We start from the raw sequence: 16,052 nt of genomic DNA, 5'->3' as shown, positions 1-16,052 counted from the left end.
TAGCAAGCTGGGTGGAGATAAGCAGTGAAACGCAAAGGTCAGCTCACAGCCCTGGAAAATCGGGGTCTGAGACGGCTCTGCTCCTCCCTCTCCAGCCCGGCTTTCTCAGTCCATCATGGCCCTGCATAAACCAAGGGCTGGCTCTCACTCACCAACGGTAAGTTAATACTGTGAGCTCTTATTTCTGTCATGAGAAAGGCTTGGAAAGAGCAGCCTTCCCTCCGTTACCTAGAAGCCTATAGTCGAGCAGAATGCCGAGCGTCGGCTTCTATTTTTTGCTTCTCCCCTAAACACATACACGCTCAAGCTATGTCTCCCGGTGCCACTCCCCAACTGATATTTAAACCTGACCTTTCACATGTGGTTGGGCTGAAGGTTTTTTGTTTTTGTTTTTAATGACTGATTAGAATCCAACGTAATAGCTAATCAAAGAAAAGATGTTACTATTTAAAAAATTTTTTTTCTTATTTCTGCTGTACGAGGTACTCTGAGTGAGGAGCTCAGTCCAGGCTTGACTGAGCAGAGTGGCTGGATTTGAAGCCTGCGGACAGTCTAGCAAGCCACAGAAATCTTTTGCATACACGTGCCAGAAGACTCTGGAAGCTTTCTGCCTGTCTTCTCTCTTGCCATCTCCCCTGGTGAGAGGAGCCATAGCTATGACATTCTTCTTAGGACAAGAGAGAAAAAGAGATGGGGGGAAAAAAGCCTAAAAGCTCCATCCCTTAATAGGGATGCAGGCCAGGCAGCAACCACAAAACACATTCGATGTTCAGTGAAAGCAGAAACTGCCTGGAGGGTAAGACAAGGAGCAAACATATATTTGTTTCTGATGCCGACCACCTGAAGCATCAAATCTTCTTCAGTTTTAAAATTTAACCTCAACACATCAATACCACTCCAAAGAGAAATTCAGCTGTCACTTGCTGGGTGCCTGAGTGAAAGTGAGAAGTCCTTGGCACACGCAAATGAAATAAGTCCCTGTTGCCATCCCAAGCTCTTAAAGTGAAATGCAAATCCAAGACAGAAGCAGAGAAGCAGTGAAATGGGGGTGATGGGCAAGCCAAAACTCCCTCTGAGAACTATACCCTGGAGAACCACACACAGGGCTTGTGCTCCCACACATCCACTGGGCTGGAAGGAACAAATTCAGTCCCCAAGAAGTGGAGGAACCTCACCCAATTCACAGGCGGGTCAGGTGTTGAGGGAGAGAGCGCGCACTGAGAACTTAGCTGGTGCCTACTCTTGAGTCACGTCAGATGGATGGTCTTGAAGAGGACCCCATCTGCCCCCACATTTAACTTTAAAGCTGGAGACTGACACCCTGGCACAGAGTTCTGCCCTGAGCACATCCTCAGAGAGACACAGGGATTAAAAGACACCACTTACAATCAAAAGCAGAATCAGAGGAGTTCTTAAACCTGGTGCAAATGTCCCATGGCCAGCTGGCTACTTAGGAAACAGAGGTGCCTTGGCAAGCCACCCATTTCTCCATGCTGTGCTAAACTATAATCCAGACAGATGTCTGGAAGGATGGTCATCTGGACTCAAGCCTAACATCTCACCTACAGATGGAGGCAAATTCAAGCAGACCAGATCAATGATGCCGAGCTTTTCCTTGACAGTGTCTAGAACGCACACGTCCCCAGGATCAGTGGAGGTTCCATCAAAGGGAGGAAGAGAACACTGACTTTGTGAGGAGGAGTGCAGTTCACAACTGCTACTTCCCCTGCAGAGCCCAGTAATGCCTAGTAACGCCCACAGCCTTCTCCTAGCGCGCCTAAGGACCAATCAGCTGGGCTGCACACGGAACTGAAAGCTACGCTCTGTTTCCTACGCTGCCTTATGCTGAGGTCCCGCGACTGAAATAACAGGTCCGGGTGGACACATTCTATCACTCCCACAGGCACGCAGGCTTCTGGCATCAAGTATTTTTGTGACTCTCACCCTCATCTCAACAGTGCTTGTGGCTTAAGGCAGGCATGGGAGGTGTTCAGGGACTCACCTCGATTGCCAAGCAGTGATGCTGGAAATTCAAGGGCCCTCCGTGACTACCTGGATAAGGTCTTTAGAAGGAAGAACACTATTCTCTTTAAGAAATAAAGTCTGGATCTTCTATGTATGTGCAGAACTCAAGGATCCGTTTCGTCATCTTTCGCATCTGCCCTCTGCTCATGATGTACAGTGTCCCGCAGATTCACAGACAGTGGGTGCTAAAAGCAAACCATTTATCTACCACTCAATTCAAGCCTCAGTCAGAATTACTGGTTTTCAAGGTAATTAAAAAGTCTTCACTTTGACCCAGTATGAACCCATACATTTTCTGTGTCTTCGTTCCACTTACATTATATTTGATTTACTCCAAGACCTGCTTCCCCAAGATTCTAAATCTCCAGATGAAGAAAACCCCAACCGCCGTAGGCTTTAAAAGCAGTACAATCTTTGTGAGTACCAATGCCACTCATAGGTGTGCAACCCCCATGGTCACTCTTTGGACAAACAGAATGACTGATCCCTGTGCATCCGTGAGTGACCAGTGGGTAAAACATCTTCAAACTGCTTGGTAAGAAAGGATCAACCAGTCAATGTTCCAAAACGGAGAAGAAGATTAAAGTTGCCAGAATTCAAATTTAACTGCATGGCAGGAAAAACAAATTAAATGCCGTGAAATATAACTCATCAGCAGCAATTAGCACTGAAAGACCACACAAATAAAGATGTGCCCGCTGGGGAGGTTCAGCCCTCTGTGTGAACCTGAGCCATTCTAGGATAAAGGTGCTTGTTCATGCTTTGTTGCCGAGAACGACTTACTCCCATGTCATTAAGGGGGTCCTGTGTCATTCAGGACGTTGCTGCTGGTCTCAAGAGGTTAGCTGGGTCAGGGAACAGAGACCACGCTTGTGTAGTTAGGGCAGGCAGGGCCTGACCACCACACTGGTGCTCATGAAACTGGTTTGTACATTTGCTCGCTATAGAAGCTCTTCCCTAGAAGTGGTCACAGTTCTTTTTAGATGAAGAGTCGTGGCTTTTGGCATCTAAATCCTGTCCTCTTGGTCCCATTCTGGCTCAACGAAGCCAACGGGTGAGACGGTTTTCCAACAGGAAGCCATGTACTCCATGGCAACAAAGGCTCCGTTAACCAGGACCTGATACTAAAATCAGGCTTTCTTTAATGTGCAATTTTAGAACTTATGTATTACTCATCTATCACATCACTCCTCACGGCGCCCCCCAGGTCAACCGATTCCCAACTATACTAATCACTGGCAACTCATGCAAGGTAATAAAAAGAACCCGCCTCTTTAAAGCATCAAGATCCCAGGAACAACGCTGGAGAACTTTGGAAGACATATCTGGGTGGCTCCTGGTCTGCTCACAATCAGACCTGGCTTATTTAATTAAGTTACACCACAGTCCTCAGATCCTCTTTCAGAGGTGACCGTCCCTACTGAAAACTACAGCGATACTTTCCTGCACATCTCAATAATTGTTTAATGAACCCGAAAGTCGAGAGGAAATGTAGCGATTTTTCAAATCAAGAAAGGGACAGATAAAGGGGGGGATGGGAACAGGAAGGAAAGTTGACCCAGAGCCAAATACTAGAGGAAACACTCAAACTTCACTACACCTCCGTGGAGCTGGAGGGCACCTGGGTCTCATATTGAACCCAAACCACTGTCCATGGGCTCAACACAAGAGTTCAGGGGATTCTAGAGAAAAAAAAGAAGGGACGACTGGATGCTCGAGCAGAGTGCAGAACGACTCTCAAGAGAGCAAAGGTTCATGAGATCCACGGGACTCAACAGAGTCAACGGGGACCGTGGCCTGCGCGCGTGTCCTCCCCGGTTTGACTCCCATCGCTCAGGACAGACACACACGGGGCAGCCTCACCTAGAGCAGGCGTCATGGCGGCCACGGGCCCGGCGGGGTCCAGCTGGAATCCGCTCATCACGAACGGGGCGTCCGGGGCCGTGCTGTCCACCTTCAGGTTGGGCAGGTTGACGTTCTGGGCCAGGTAGTACTGGTAGAGCTCAGCCTCGGCCGGGGAGGGCAGGCCGCCCAGGCCCAGGTGGCGGCTGTGCTGCATCTGCGTCATGTTCTGCTGCAGCAGCATCATGTTGTGCATGTGCTTCTCGCTCGTCATGTGGATGCGCAGGTTCCGGGCCACGTTGGTCTCGTAGTCGCACACCTCACACCGCCAGGTGGGCTTGGTTTTTGGTTTGGTGGGCGAGGGGGCCCCACAGGAGCTGCCCATGTTGGCCGCGGCAGCGGCCGCTGCAGCTGCGGCTGCCGCCGCCCCGGCCGTGTGGCTGAACACCTGCTCCCCCCCGCCATTCTGCAGGTTCTGCATGTTGTTGAGATGCTTGTCAGACTGCATATGGATACTGAGGTTGCCTTTGGTCGTTGTGGAGTAGTTACACACCTCGCAGCGGAAAGGCTTGTAACCGCACGTGTAGCTCTCACCTCGTGCCAGCCGGGGGTGGGGCTGCCCGCTCTTGCAGTAGACGCAGGAGCCCCCCGGCTCCGGGTGCTTCTCCTTCATGTGCGCCTCCAGCGTCTGCTGGTACTTGTAGTGCCAGTTGCACTTGGGGCACTTGAGTGTCTTGCACGAGTTGCGAGAATGCATCATGGTCATGTGGCCGCCCAGCGAGCGGGAGGAGCCCAGGACCGTGTCGCATTTGGGGCACTCCACGCCGCTCCCCGAGGGGCACTCCCCCACCCCGAGCTCGCAGAGGGAGCCAGCGTGCTGGTGATGGGGGACGAAGCCCCCCTCGTCCCCCTCTGTGCTTTCATTTGGTTCTGGTGCTGTGGCATTGTCTTTATTGGCACTTTCATCAGCAAAGTCCAGCCTCCTGCCGCCCTCTGCCACGTTGGCCCTGACGCCCTCACTGTTAAAGCTTAAACGATTCCTCCTGTTCGCACCATCAAAGACAACAAAGGAAGAAGCGGAATTAGAACTAGTAGAAGCTGCGCCCCTCGACAGGGTCTGGAGCACATTAGGCATTAAGGGGGAGTTAGAAATGCTTTGGTTTGAGAGAGCAAGGTCCTTTTTGCTGCTACTACCTGCAGCGGCCCCAGACTCCTCAGGGGGCCTGTCCTCCAGCTCGTCGTCCAGCTCGCTTGGAAAGAGTCCTTTGCAGCCCTCCTCCTCCTCTTCTTCCTCCTCATCTTCCTCCTCCTCTTCCTCTTCCTCCGCCTCCTCTTCCTCCTCCTCCTCCTCCGCCTCCTCCTCGGCGGGCTCTGCCTTCTCCGAGAAGCAGTCCGGATCACCCACTTCTTGCTTCTCTCCTTCTGCTGCCCCAGAGTCCTTGCCCTCTGAGGATTTGGTAGGACTGGAGGCCAGAGGCCCCAGGGGGACTGAGGTAATGGGGGTCTTCAGGACGGAGCTGGTGAGCCCGCCAAGGTTCAGGAGGGTGCTGGGGGTCAGGAGACCCGCCTGGGGCTGCTCGGGGCCCGCGGTGGGGCCGGCGGGGAGAGCCTCCTCCCCTTCCATTCGAATGCCACTGAATTTCCCATAAAAACTGTGTCCGGGGCCTATGAGGTTAGCGGTGGAAACTAAAGGGAGTTGAAAGTTTTTGTTTTTTGGTTCCAGAAAACTTACAAGGGGTTCCTTGTCTTTGCCGATCCCTTGGATGATGGCGGAGATGTTCTTATTGCTAAGAATCTTCCGCTCCTCTTCACTCAGGGTCATTCGATGGTCGTGCACCGCGTGGGTCACAAACGAACGGACGTACCCGAAGGAGAGCTTGCACAGGAAACACATCAGGATGGGCTTCCTCTTGCCGTAGAGCACGAAGCCATCGAATTTGGACAGGTCCACGTTGTTGGGAGCATCTTTGGATACGCAGGAGCTTTTGGCAGAGCCGTCGCTGTTTAGGTAATCCTTGCTGCTTTTGTGTCGCACGTCGAATACGCGGAAGCTGTGCAGGACGGGGCTGAGCCCCGCCAGGGCTGAGGTATTCGGGAAAGCCTGGTCTGGGCCCTCAAACCACTTCCCGAAGGATGAGGCTATGTGGAAAGTGTTGATGATCTGGGGGTAGACGGGTGCCGCACAGGAAGGGTCCCCTTGCTTGCCCCCCGAGGCGGCGGCGGCGGAGGGGAGAGAGTTCAGGAAGAGCGACGGCAGAGGCCCGCCGCCGCCCACGCCCCCGCCCTGGGTCAGCTGGCTCAGACTCTCGACGATGTACGCCGAGCCGTCGGGCTGGAACACGATCTCCCCGGCCAGGTTCTCCACGTCGCTCTCCTCGTCCCCCTCCTCGCTGCTGTCGCTGCCGCTCTCCTCCCGCGGGGGCGGGGGCGGCGGCGGCGGCGGGGGGCGGGCGCCGGGGCAGTGGTGCTCCATGTAGGTCTGCAGGCTGGCGAAGGAGGCCGAGCACTCGTTGCAGCTGACCTCCTTGCCGGCGGTGGCGGCGGCGGGCTCGGCGGCGGGCCCGGCCGGGGCGGTGCTCTCCGCGAGGCGCTCATTGAAGGGGGCCCTCAGGCCGTCCAGGGGCCCGTGGCTCTCGCTTGTGGGCTGCTCCATGCTACTGGGTTTGTCGGGGAGGTGGGTGCTGTTGAGTTCAGTCCATTGCTGGTGCTGAGGGATACCGCACCCATTGTCCTTCCCCGAGACGACAGGCGAGTCACAGCCTTCCATGGTAAGGCCTGCGTGGAGCTTTCATTGCACCCAGTACGGATCGGACCTGAAGGGCAGAGGCAAGGGGGAGAGGAGGGAGAGAAGGGGGAAGAGAGAGAGAAAGGAAAGAGGTTAGGAGGGCCGAGGCTGAGGTCCTGCACAGAGCACTCTGCCCTGGCAGGCTTCTGTCTTCCACACCCACAACAGAGACAGCGGGGCAGCAGTGACCCCGGCCGTCGCCCCACCCCGTCCAGGCTTAGCGGGCGGGCGGTACCCCTGGGTGTCACAGGAGGAGGGGGGTGTCGGGGAAAGGGGCGTCAGGAGAAGCCCTTTCTGTCTTCAGACTGTCAGCTGCTGCACCCCTGGAGACCAGTTTGAGTTTGAGATCTTTGCAAGCACAGCGTTAGAGTCAGGGCCCGGCGATCAGGCAGGGATCAGGAGGAGGCTTGTTTTCAACTTTCCGGGACACAGAACGGTGGTCCCACCACATTCAGAGGGCAACACAAAGCCACCCCTGTTGCCCACACTGTCTGTGGGCCAGGGGAACACCTGGGACAGAGAGACAGGAGAAAGACAACTTTGCAGCCCTAGAGAAAGGATGATGAACCTGGGTGGGGACATGCCGTTTGATTTAGAACCGAAGTTGTGCCCTTGCTCTTACTGACCACACTTTTAGTTTGAGAAATTCACGGAGAAGTGTTTGAGGGCGCAAGGGTCAAGGGCATGTGTGCAGGCCTGGGCAAGCTCTGTGAAGCCCCTCAAAGGCCCCATGGCTGCAGTCACCCTGTCCCAGTCTTGAAAACACTGTCTCATTTTACAAGTAGTAAAACTTGAGGCCCTAGATCTAAGAAATGACTCCAATGCCACTGGGATGCTGAGAAAGGTGGTGTTCTCAATTCCTATCTCCTCCCCACAACCCACAGAACACACTTGCTTGTGACTCAGCTGGCTTCAGACTCAAAATACAGAGATGCAAAACATGAGCGGGATGTTTCTAGGAAGATCCACCCAGACTCTCAGTGGGCTGAGTCCGCCGCCTGCAGGGAGGATCTCGCCCTGCCTGGATGGAGCGCGTTCACCACTGACTAGGGGGGTTCTGCTGTCAAGGATCTCACAGCGAGCCGAGATGGCAGCTGGGCTCCGCCAGCCCCAGTTCCACACCTGCCTCTTACTTATTAGTCGTTACCCAAGCAGCTGTCCTTCAGCCCTGGGGCTTTTCCGTTTCCGACTCCAAAGTGCCACTGAGCTCAATCTGCCCTCTGAGACCTCATGTCCCTGGGGAGGGAGACATTAGATCGCTTGCCTCTGCTCTGCTCCTGTGGCAACAATATCACAGGAGCGTTTCTTCTGTCCGGCCCCGCTCCTACAGGAGACTCAGCGCCTCGCAAGGTTTTCAAGAGTGCTCGCTGTGAATCCCAGGCCACCCTCCCTGCCACGCCTCCTTCCTGGAGAACACTTGGCTGCTTCTCCACCCACCATCTCATTCACACACAGCATGAAGATTTTGGCTAGGTTTGTTCCCCCCAACCCCCGCCTCCATCTTCCCATTCTTTTTTTCATTGCTTGATTCTCGACTGCACAGTGAACCAAGAGCTCCCTCTCGGGAAAAGATGGGGAAAGCAGGTTTACCAGAAGTTTCAGGAGAAACAACTTTTTGGAAGAACGTGTCATATTTTGTTTGTTAACACACAAGCACGCACATGCACACACACCAGCTCTTAGCTTATAACCTCAAATTCCACTACAACAAAGTTTCGTGTGCCTTAGAAAAGATATATTGATTTTAAACAAACACAACTACACTAAACCAAACCAAACAGCAAATGCGATAAGACATCCTCATAAGGCTCAGTTGGGATACAGGTGAGAATCCAAGGTGGCTCTTCCCTAAGGACGTGTGTGATTGGCTGGATGATATCTGATTGACAGCTTGGGCCAAAAAGGTTGGCAGGCCTGAAGAGGCGGGAGGGTTAACAGCCCGATTGTAAAATCAATGTCATAAATGCTTGGTAAGTTACAGGAACATGCGGGAAGGGGAGGCCACGATTGATAAAGGAGAACAGCTTTGATGCTTCACCAGGGACTTGTGTATTGACAGCAAAGCCAATCTCTTCTCCAGCCTGGACTGGGCTGAGAAACCTGCAAAGCGTTTACCAATTAATTGGTGGGCTTTTCTTGCTCTGCTCTCTTCTTCCTCCTCCTCCTCCACAAATCATCTGGTTAAGGGACTGGGACTTTTAAAAAGTCACCCAACTTTGTTTTCTATTCCTCAGCAAAAGATGTCAAGAAAAGATGACCTTGTGGGCAAAGACAGATATCCTGTGGCAGTGACACTTGCCCCATGAGGGGGCACATGTAGGGGACCCCTCATTCGCAAGGGGGCAACAGCCCACTGAGATGCTGATGGGAAAGACGGAGCCTGCTCGGGATCCCAAGCACCTGCTCTGGGCTTCCTGTCAGTGCCTGCTGGCCAGGGTAAGCAGGCAGCTCTTGCCACCTTGCTAAGCCAAGTGTGGTTCGGGGCCAAAGAGCCTGTCTTCACCAGGGAGCCTGTGAAAAATGTAGGCTCTCAGCCCTACCCCAGATCAGAATCTGCATTTTTAATACCATCCCCAGGGGCTGTGCATTACTGAAGCTTGAATGAGACACTCTGCTTTATGACAGATCACTGCTCCTCTGCGCTTGGAGCCTATGCTGCCAGGTAACCAGGCAGGGTCAATCTTGGGCTCACTCACCAGTCCCTGGGAGGTGCAGGGATGGGTGGGGGGGAGAAGGGGACCAGAGCACAGAGATGCAGGAATCTCTTAACGCTGCCCCACCTTTGGGCCCCAGGATCTGAGGCCTTTCCCACTGGGCCAGCAGTTCCTTTCGCTCTGTTTATCAGCCAGTCAATAAGAAAAAGGTAGTTCTTACTTAAGGAGACAGAAGTCAACTCGAGGTCGATCAGCACTCTGTCTGTAAACATGGTTTCCCGTAAAATCAATGATCTTCAGTTATAGAGGGCAGCCTGGGAACCCAGCGGGTCCCTGTGCTCTTATAGGCGGCCCCCCATCCAGCTCTGCACCCCTTCCTCATCCTTCGGTATGGCTGGGGCTGGCTCACACACCATAAACCCTCACCCCTTCTGGCTGCCTGCTCCTCTCCAGCCATCTGCACCCTCGAATCCCCTTTAAACACAAGACCGCCAGTGTTGGACTCAGCATGGGTGGTTCTTTTTTTTTCTTGGTGGTGGTGGTTTTAAGAATTTAGTTAGATTTCAACAGAGCACATCCTCTTCAGTAAGAGAGTTAAAGGGAGGGACCTAGCACTCGCACTCTCTCTGCTGAGCACCTTCGTCTGCCATTTGAGAAGTCCTCTTGTGGAGAAAAGTTCTAACATTTTCATCAGGAACCCCTCCCCCATTCTTGGTCCTCTCACTGTTACAGTTTCCTCAAACCTACCTGTAAAACCTCTGCATTTTTGCCAGTCTCAGTCTTTTATTTTTTAAAGACGGTTAAAAAATGGTAAGACTCCACCCTGTTATCCCGGGGGCCCCCCATTAACAAAGTCATCCATCTCCCTCTTTCAACTGAGAAGACGTGATGTGACAGCTTTATCACTCTCCCTTAAGGAGACAGGCCAGGGCTCCATGCAACAGTTACAGGGAAGCTGGTGAAGTTACAGGGGGTGCAGCTATGAGGAAGGGGAGGGGGCTCTGCTGTTGCTCCAGCTCCTGGAGAATTAAACACCAACAGTCGCACTGTGTAATTTTAAATTGTTAATTAGCACAGGGTTAATTAGGCGGTCCTTTCACAAAAGGCTGTCTGGCAGAAAACCAAGAAAAGAAACAAAGGGGGAAAGAAAAGAAAAACAGAGAGAGAGAGATGGGAGAAACTGTTGCCTCTGTGAATAACCCATGCAGCATCACCAGAGAGAAGTGAATGGGCGGGCTCCTGGGGGTTCCCTGCTCTGCTGGAGGGGGACTTCAGTGAGCACCACCTTCCTGAAAGCGATTTGGCAGTGGGTGTCAAAAACCTCAAAAATGCACGTGCCCTTTGACTCAGCAATTCCCCTGTTTCAGGAAACAATCCAAGATACGCAGAGATAGAAGATTATTCATCACAATGTTTGTAACAGGAAAAAAAAAGATGGCAATAATCTGGAGAAACAAGGTATTTTCTAAATTACAGTGCATAGCATTCCATAGGATGGTATAAAATATCACTTTTAAAAGAAACTATGTACAGGGGTGGGTGGGAAATGATCACACAGGATGCTGAGTGAACAAAGCCTAATTAGGTTCTGCATGTGGAAATCCGTGAGATTTATGCAAAAAAATTTTACAGAGGTAATTGCTAGGGGATGAGGTTATAGGCGACCTCATGTCCTACTCTGTGCCTTTTTTCCCAAAGCTTTTTAAAAATGAAAACCATCTGAAGGGAAGCCATCACTTCTTGAGTGTGGCATCATGGTAAGGCCTGTGGGCCCAACACCACCTGGATGCTTAGAACATTCCAGAAGATGGGTGCTATTTTTAGCCCCATTTTGAGGCTGGGAAAACTCAGGTCGCTTGACCTAAATGACAAATGACATAATGTTTGTCAAATAACAAATGAAAGCCTAAATGACAAAACCATAATCTTGCTGTAGAGCCTGTGTTCTTAGCCATTCTACTATGTTTTCTTGTCTTTTTTTTTTAGTTATTTCTCTTTTTTTTCTGCCCCACCATGTGGCATTCGGAATCTTAGTTCCCCATCCAGGGATCTAACCTGTACCCCTTGCATTGGGAGTGCAAAGTTTAACCACTGGACCACCGGTGAAGTCCCATCTTCTCTGTTTTACTTTAATATCTATTTCTCAAAGAGAACTTCAGCACATCTGACAGTCGCATTCAATCTTTAGGTACCAGGGTCTGTTCCAAGATCATGGGCTATCAGGATGACTGTGGAAAGGAACACTACCAGTTCACAGACACATTTCTCCCTCCTTTTTTTTTTTTTTTAAACTTGGGAATGATAGAGGAGATGAGAGTTCAAAATGCACTCTCCTACTTGGATATCTTCACACAGGAAAGAAGGGATAAAAGGCCCATTATCTTGACTTCTTTCAAGGAAAAAAAAAAAAGCAGTTCCAGAAACTATAGATCAAAAAATGTATTCATCCATTAACTCAGCATTTACTGTCCACCTATTATATGTCAGATACTCAGAGAATCAACAATAGGAATCAGCTTACATTCTTGTGGGGAAAGACCGCAAACAAATAAATATAATGTTAAATGGCGAAAAAGCACTCAGAAGTAATATAAAACAAGAGAAAGGAGAGGAAGATGTGTATCATCATTTTGGATAAAGTATATATATTAAGTTTAAAAGGATGTGTTATAGATTATATACTGCAAGTTCCTCACAGTTTTAGAAGAAGAGTCAACAGTTGTTGAATAGCATCTGGGGGACAAAAGGTCCTGAGGACTCAGCAATTAGCTGTAGGTTCAGTAAGAAAATTCACATAAAATAAACTGGAGAATAGCTTCACTTAGACTCAACGATCTGAGAAACGCAGTAGAGGGTCCTTTTTGATTTTAATAATGTATCCCAAAGTTTATCATTTCTGTGTATCTAGGGGATGAAATGTCTTTCAGATAATAAAGTCTGCCCGCTCTTATAGCTGGAAGATGTTATTACCTAAAGTACCCACTCAAAGGTCAATGTGTCTAGGGACATGCCTTAAAGTCCTGCCTTATCCCTGGTTCCCTTCACTTAAATCGACAACTTTAGGGGTGGACGAGACCAAGCACATACATCAATTGAGGGGACTAACATGCTAAATGGTGGAATCAAGACTTTTTTAAAACAAATCTCGGTAAGTTGGAACAACAGGCTGAAACAAACAAGATGAAATTTTGAAAAGAGAAATAGGAAGACTTGTATTTAAGTTCAAGCAAGCAGTAAAACCAACAGGGAATTAAAGGGACTTGGATTAACAGGAGTTCATGCAAAAAACAAAAAACATACCTGGAGGTGTTCCTTCACTACAAATTCAGCAGCAGCCTAAAGCTGACACAGTGGCCAAAGATGTAGATGCGGCCTCTGGGCTACAGGGGTGCCTCTATCTGTTCCAACTGAGCAGAATCACAGCCCTCTCGTTTTCTCTAACTGCATGAAGAATGTTATGAGCCATGTGGGGGAATCTGGTAAGAGGTGTACTGACTAATGAATGGCTGACCATGATCAGCTCAAGAGCAAAAAAAAAAAATCAAGGTTCCCATTGCAGGGCAAGACAACCATCTTCAACCATGCGAAGCCCTGCCTGCCACATACAATGAGGATTAGTTCCATGTCTTCTACTGAGCTTTAGGGTTTAACTAGGAGTAAATGAGGGGTGATTTATTTAAAAAATAGAGTTCAATTCAATATAAACAAAAATCTTTCTCTGGATTAATTAGAGTTCCCAAGTGGAATGCTGACCCTGGTTTCATGCGTGGAGAAGGGCATTTTGCTATAGCCAGAAGGTTCCACATCAGGCAGCCTCTTGGGTCATTTAAAAGGTGAAGATTCTACTCATTCCTGGTGACCCACTGGGTTATTCAGTCAGCTTTATCAGCTTTAACCTCCTCCTCTGTGATCCTAGTTTTGCATATGGTGACACACTGCAATTCTAGAGTTATCACAATGCTGTAATGATATGTTGACTTGTCTATTTCTGCCATGAGGCTATGAGCAGTTGGAGAGCAAGATCCCTGTCTCATTTATCTCTGTATCTTTCACATCCACAATGTAACAGGTGCTTAATAAAACCACGGGGGAAATTAACGTATTGGGAGAAATGATAACACTTTGAGAGAGGAAAAAAATAAATGATCCCTGGACACACTCCTTCTTTTCCTCTAAACTGAAGAAATGTCTGGTGCAACCCTCCTCCTCTAAATGGAAGCAGGTCTCCTTGGAGAGCCGGCCAATTTTTGGGCTGGGGCAGGGAGAGCGCAAGATGAGTGTGGAGCACCTCTCTGAGGCAGGACATAAGGAAGTGCTCTAGGATTGAATGAAGAGTGTGCCCAAAGGCTCAGGAGCATCTGCAGGGGCTCTCACTGCCCGAGCTTGGGACAATTTCAGCAAGAAAGTTACATGAGAGTAAAGGATTACAACCCAATATATAAAATTAGAATCCATGATTCCATACTTTGGTAATTTTTTTTTTTTAATGTGGCAGAAAGCAGAGTTCTTGCTTAGGGTGGAAATCCCACTAACAAATACAGAGGGAATGATAAAGTTAGAACAATACCATCTGGTAACCATCATCATAGTAGTAACCCATTCAGCAAAGAATCAATGAATACGAAAAGCAGTGGGTGAAAGTTTGAGTAGTTACAGGAATATTTACAGTCTCAAAGAATCTCCCCACAAGACACTTATTAATTACAGAAGGAAAAAACAGTGACTTTACACTGGAGAAGCCTGGCAGCACCACCTGCCTTCATCACGTGGTCGAAGTGAGGCTCACCAAGAATGAGACGAGTAGCCATCCTGTGCCTCCTGAGAGGATGCACTAAGAAGAACGTGACATCTCTTCTGTGACATGCCTGCCGAAAATGCAAAACCCAAGTCTAATCATGAGAGAACAGCAGGCAAATCCAAACCGGGGACAGTCTAATGGCCTAGGCTCTTCAGAAATGTCAGTGTCAGGAGGCAGAAAGACACACTGTTTCAGATTAAAGAGTTAGACTAAAGAGACGTGACCAATGAACAAAACACAGAATCTGGACTTTTCCCAAATAAAGGGCACGGTTGGGACAACTTTGCAAAATCTGATTAAGGTCTGTAGATTGGGAAATAGTGGTAGATGAATGTTAGTTACTAATTTTGATAACTGCAGTGTGGTTATATAAAAGAGTATCTTTGTTTTTAAGAAATAGGCACAGGTCCATTTAGAGGTAATGGAGAAGGAAATGGCAACCCACTCCAGTGTTCTTGCCTGGAGAATCCCAGGGACAGGGGAGCCTGGTGGGCTGCCATCTATGGGGTCGCACAGAGTCGGACACGACTGAAGCAACTTAGCAGCAGGGCATGCTGTCTCCATTTTCGAACTGCTTAGCAAATACATGTTTGAGAGCGTGTCTCTGTGCAAACATGCATGACGACAAACACACAGAAGGGAGAAAATGGTATTAATAACATGGGAGAGGACTGGATGAAATATATGTGAGAATTCTCTATTCTATCTTTATAACTTTCTTGTACATCTGAAATTACGTTAAATGAAAAAGAAAAAAAAATTGTCCAGTGTGGGAACTCTATGTGTTGAATCTCCCCAAAATACTGACAAACAGCCAACCCAGCCTGATCATCCACCCTTATCTTCATTTGAAATCCATTCCTGGCACAGCTTCATGACAGGAGGGAGGCTTCGACGGGGAGGTGCAGACAGATAGAGAAAACTGGTCTTCCCTTTCTTCACCCAAAAGGTTCTAGCTAGAACTCCCTGGTTGGAGAAGACAAATGGCCATTCTAATTCAGGCAGGATTTCAAGTAACACATGCTGAAACCTATTTACTGAGGCATCCTGATTCAAGACAGATTTCCCTAACCTGGTGAAGAGCAATTCTAAATATAATGGTAAGGATAGCCACCACGGAAAGCAAGAAATCCAGCAACCTACAGAGAGTGGGTATCGCTTAACACAGACTACAACATGTTAGCAAGATACACAATGATGAATAAACTATCCCCACGGTCTAAGAAAAAAAAAAAGAGCGAGCACCAAGGGTAACCTAGGTTTGGAGATAAGTAGAAACCACATTCAAGGGGCAAAGAAATAATACCCTCAACTGTTTAGCCTGGAATCCACTGAAGAATCATATCCAATTCCATTCTGTGCTTTACACAACAGTATTTGTATATTGCTGCTGCGTGTAAGTCAGTAAGTGTTAAACCATAAATAGGCGAGATTCCATCCTCTTGGTAGCTATTTCCCTGTAGCCTTGAGAATCATTCTGTAACTATGGCGAGATCAGGGAACACACACGTGCTGGAACAGGTCTCCTGTGTTGCAAGAGGACCACTGCCCGGAAGGCCCAGAAAATCGTCCAGGCCCTGGGCTTCATGTTTGCTAATAACTGCATCTGTGCTCTTTCCAGCGTGAACATAAATCAGCCTAGAAGTGAAAACTGCTAGCTCAGTCCATTCTGCAGGGAATCCACAACTACCGCGATATTCTGGCTCTGACAGAGTCATGCAGGGGAGGAGGAGAGAGTCCCGAGATCCGCAGCAGAGCCAGGTCTAACAGGCCAGGCTGTGGGTGTCTGGAGAGAGGAGCTGGTATTTACTGGAACAGATTTGTTACTATGTATGGAGACACACCCAAAGTTCAAAAACGACCAAACCCATAATACAGTAATGAAAAGTGAAACCACTCAGTTTTTACTGATTCTGTGTTTTTCTTTAAAAAAAAAGGGGGGGGGGAG

The 16,052-nt window shown here is 49.2% G+C and overlaps 1 protein-coding gene across 5 annotated transcripts in view; it reads right to left on the bottom strand.

Annotated features, from left to right (window-relative positions):
* ZFHX3 (zinc finger homeobox 3) overlaps window positions 1-16,052 on the bottom strand; it is a 255,495-nt gene that overhangs the window by 161,458 nt on the left and 77,985 nt on the right. For 3 of the 5 annotated variants that reach the window (XM_070770839.1, XM_070770840.1, XM_070770838.1), the window contains one exon: window positions 3,889-6,680. The exons of the other annotated variants lie outside the window; for them this stretch is intronic. In XM_070770839.1, coding sequence (XP_070626940.1) covers window positions 3,889-6,634 — 2,746 coding nt within the window. In that variant the 5' untranslated portion in view covers window positions 6,635-6,680. The remainder of the gene's footprint in view (window positions 1-3,888; window positions 6,681-16,052) is intronic. 5 annotated transcript variants of the gene reach the window in all.

This window comes from Bos indicus, chromosome 18, assembly GCF_029378745.1.
Source record: "Bos indicus isolate NIAB-ARS_2022 breed Sahiwal x Tharparkar chromosome 18, NIAB-ARS_B.indTharparkar_mat_pri_1.0, whole genome shotgun sequence".
Classification (NCBI taxonomy): domain Eukaryota; kingdom Metazoa; phylum Chordata; class Mammalia; order Artiodactyla; family Bovidae; genus Bos; species Bos indicus.
This window is presented reverse-complemented; position numbering and strand designations above follow the sequence as displayed.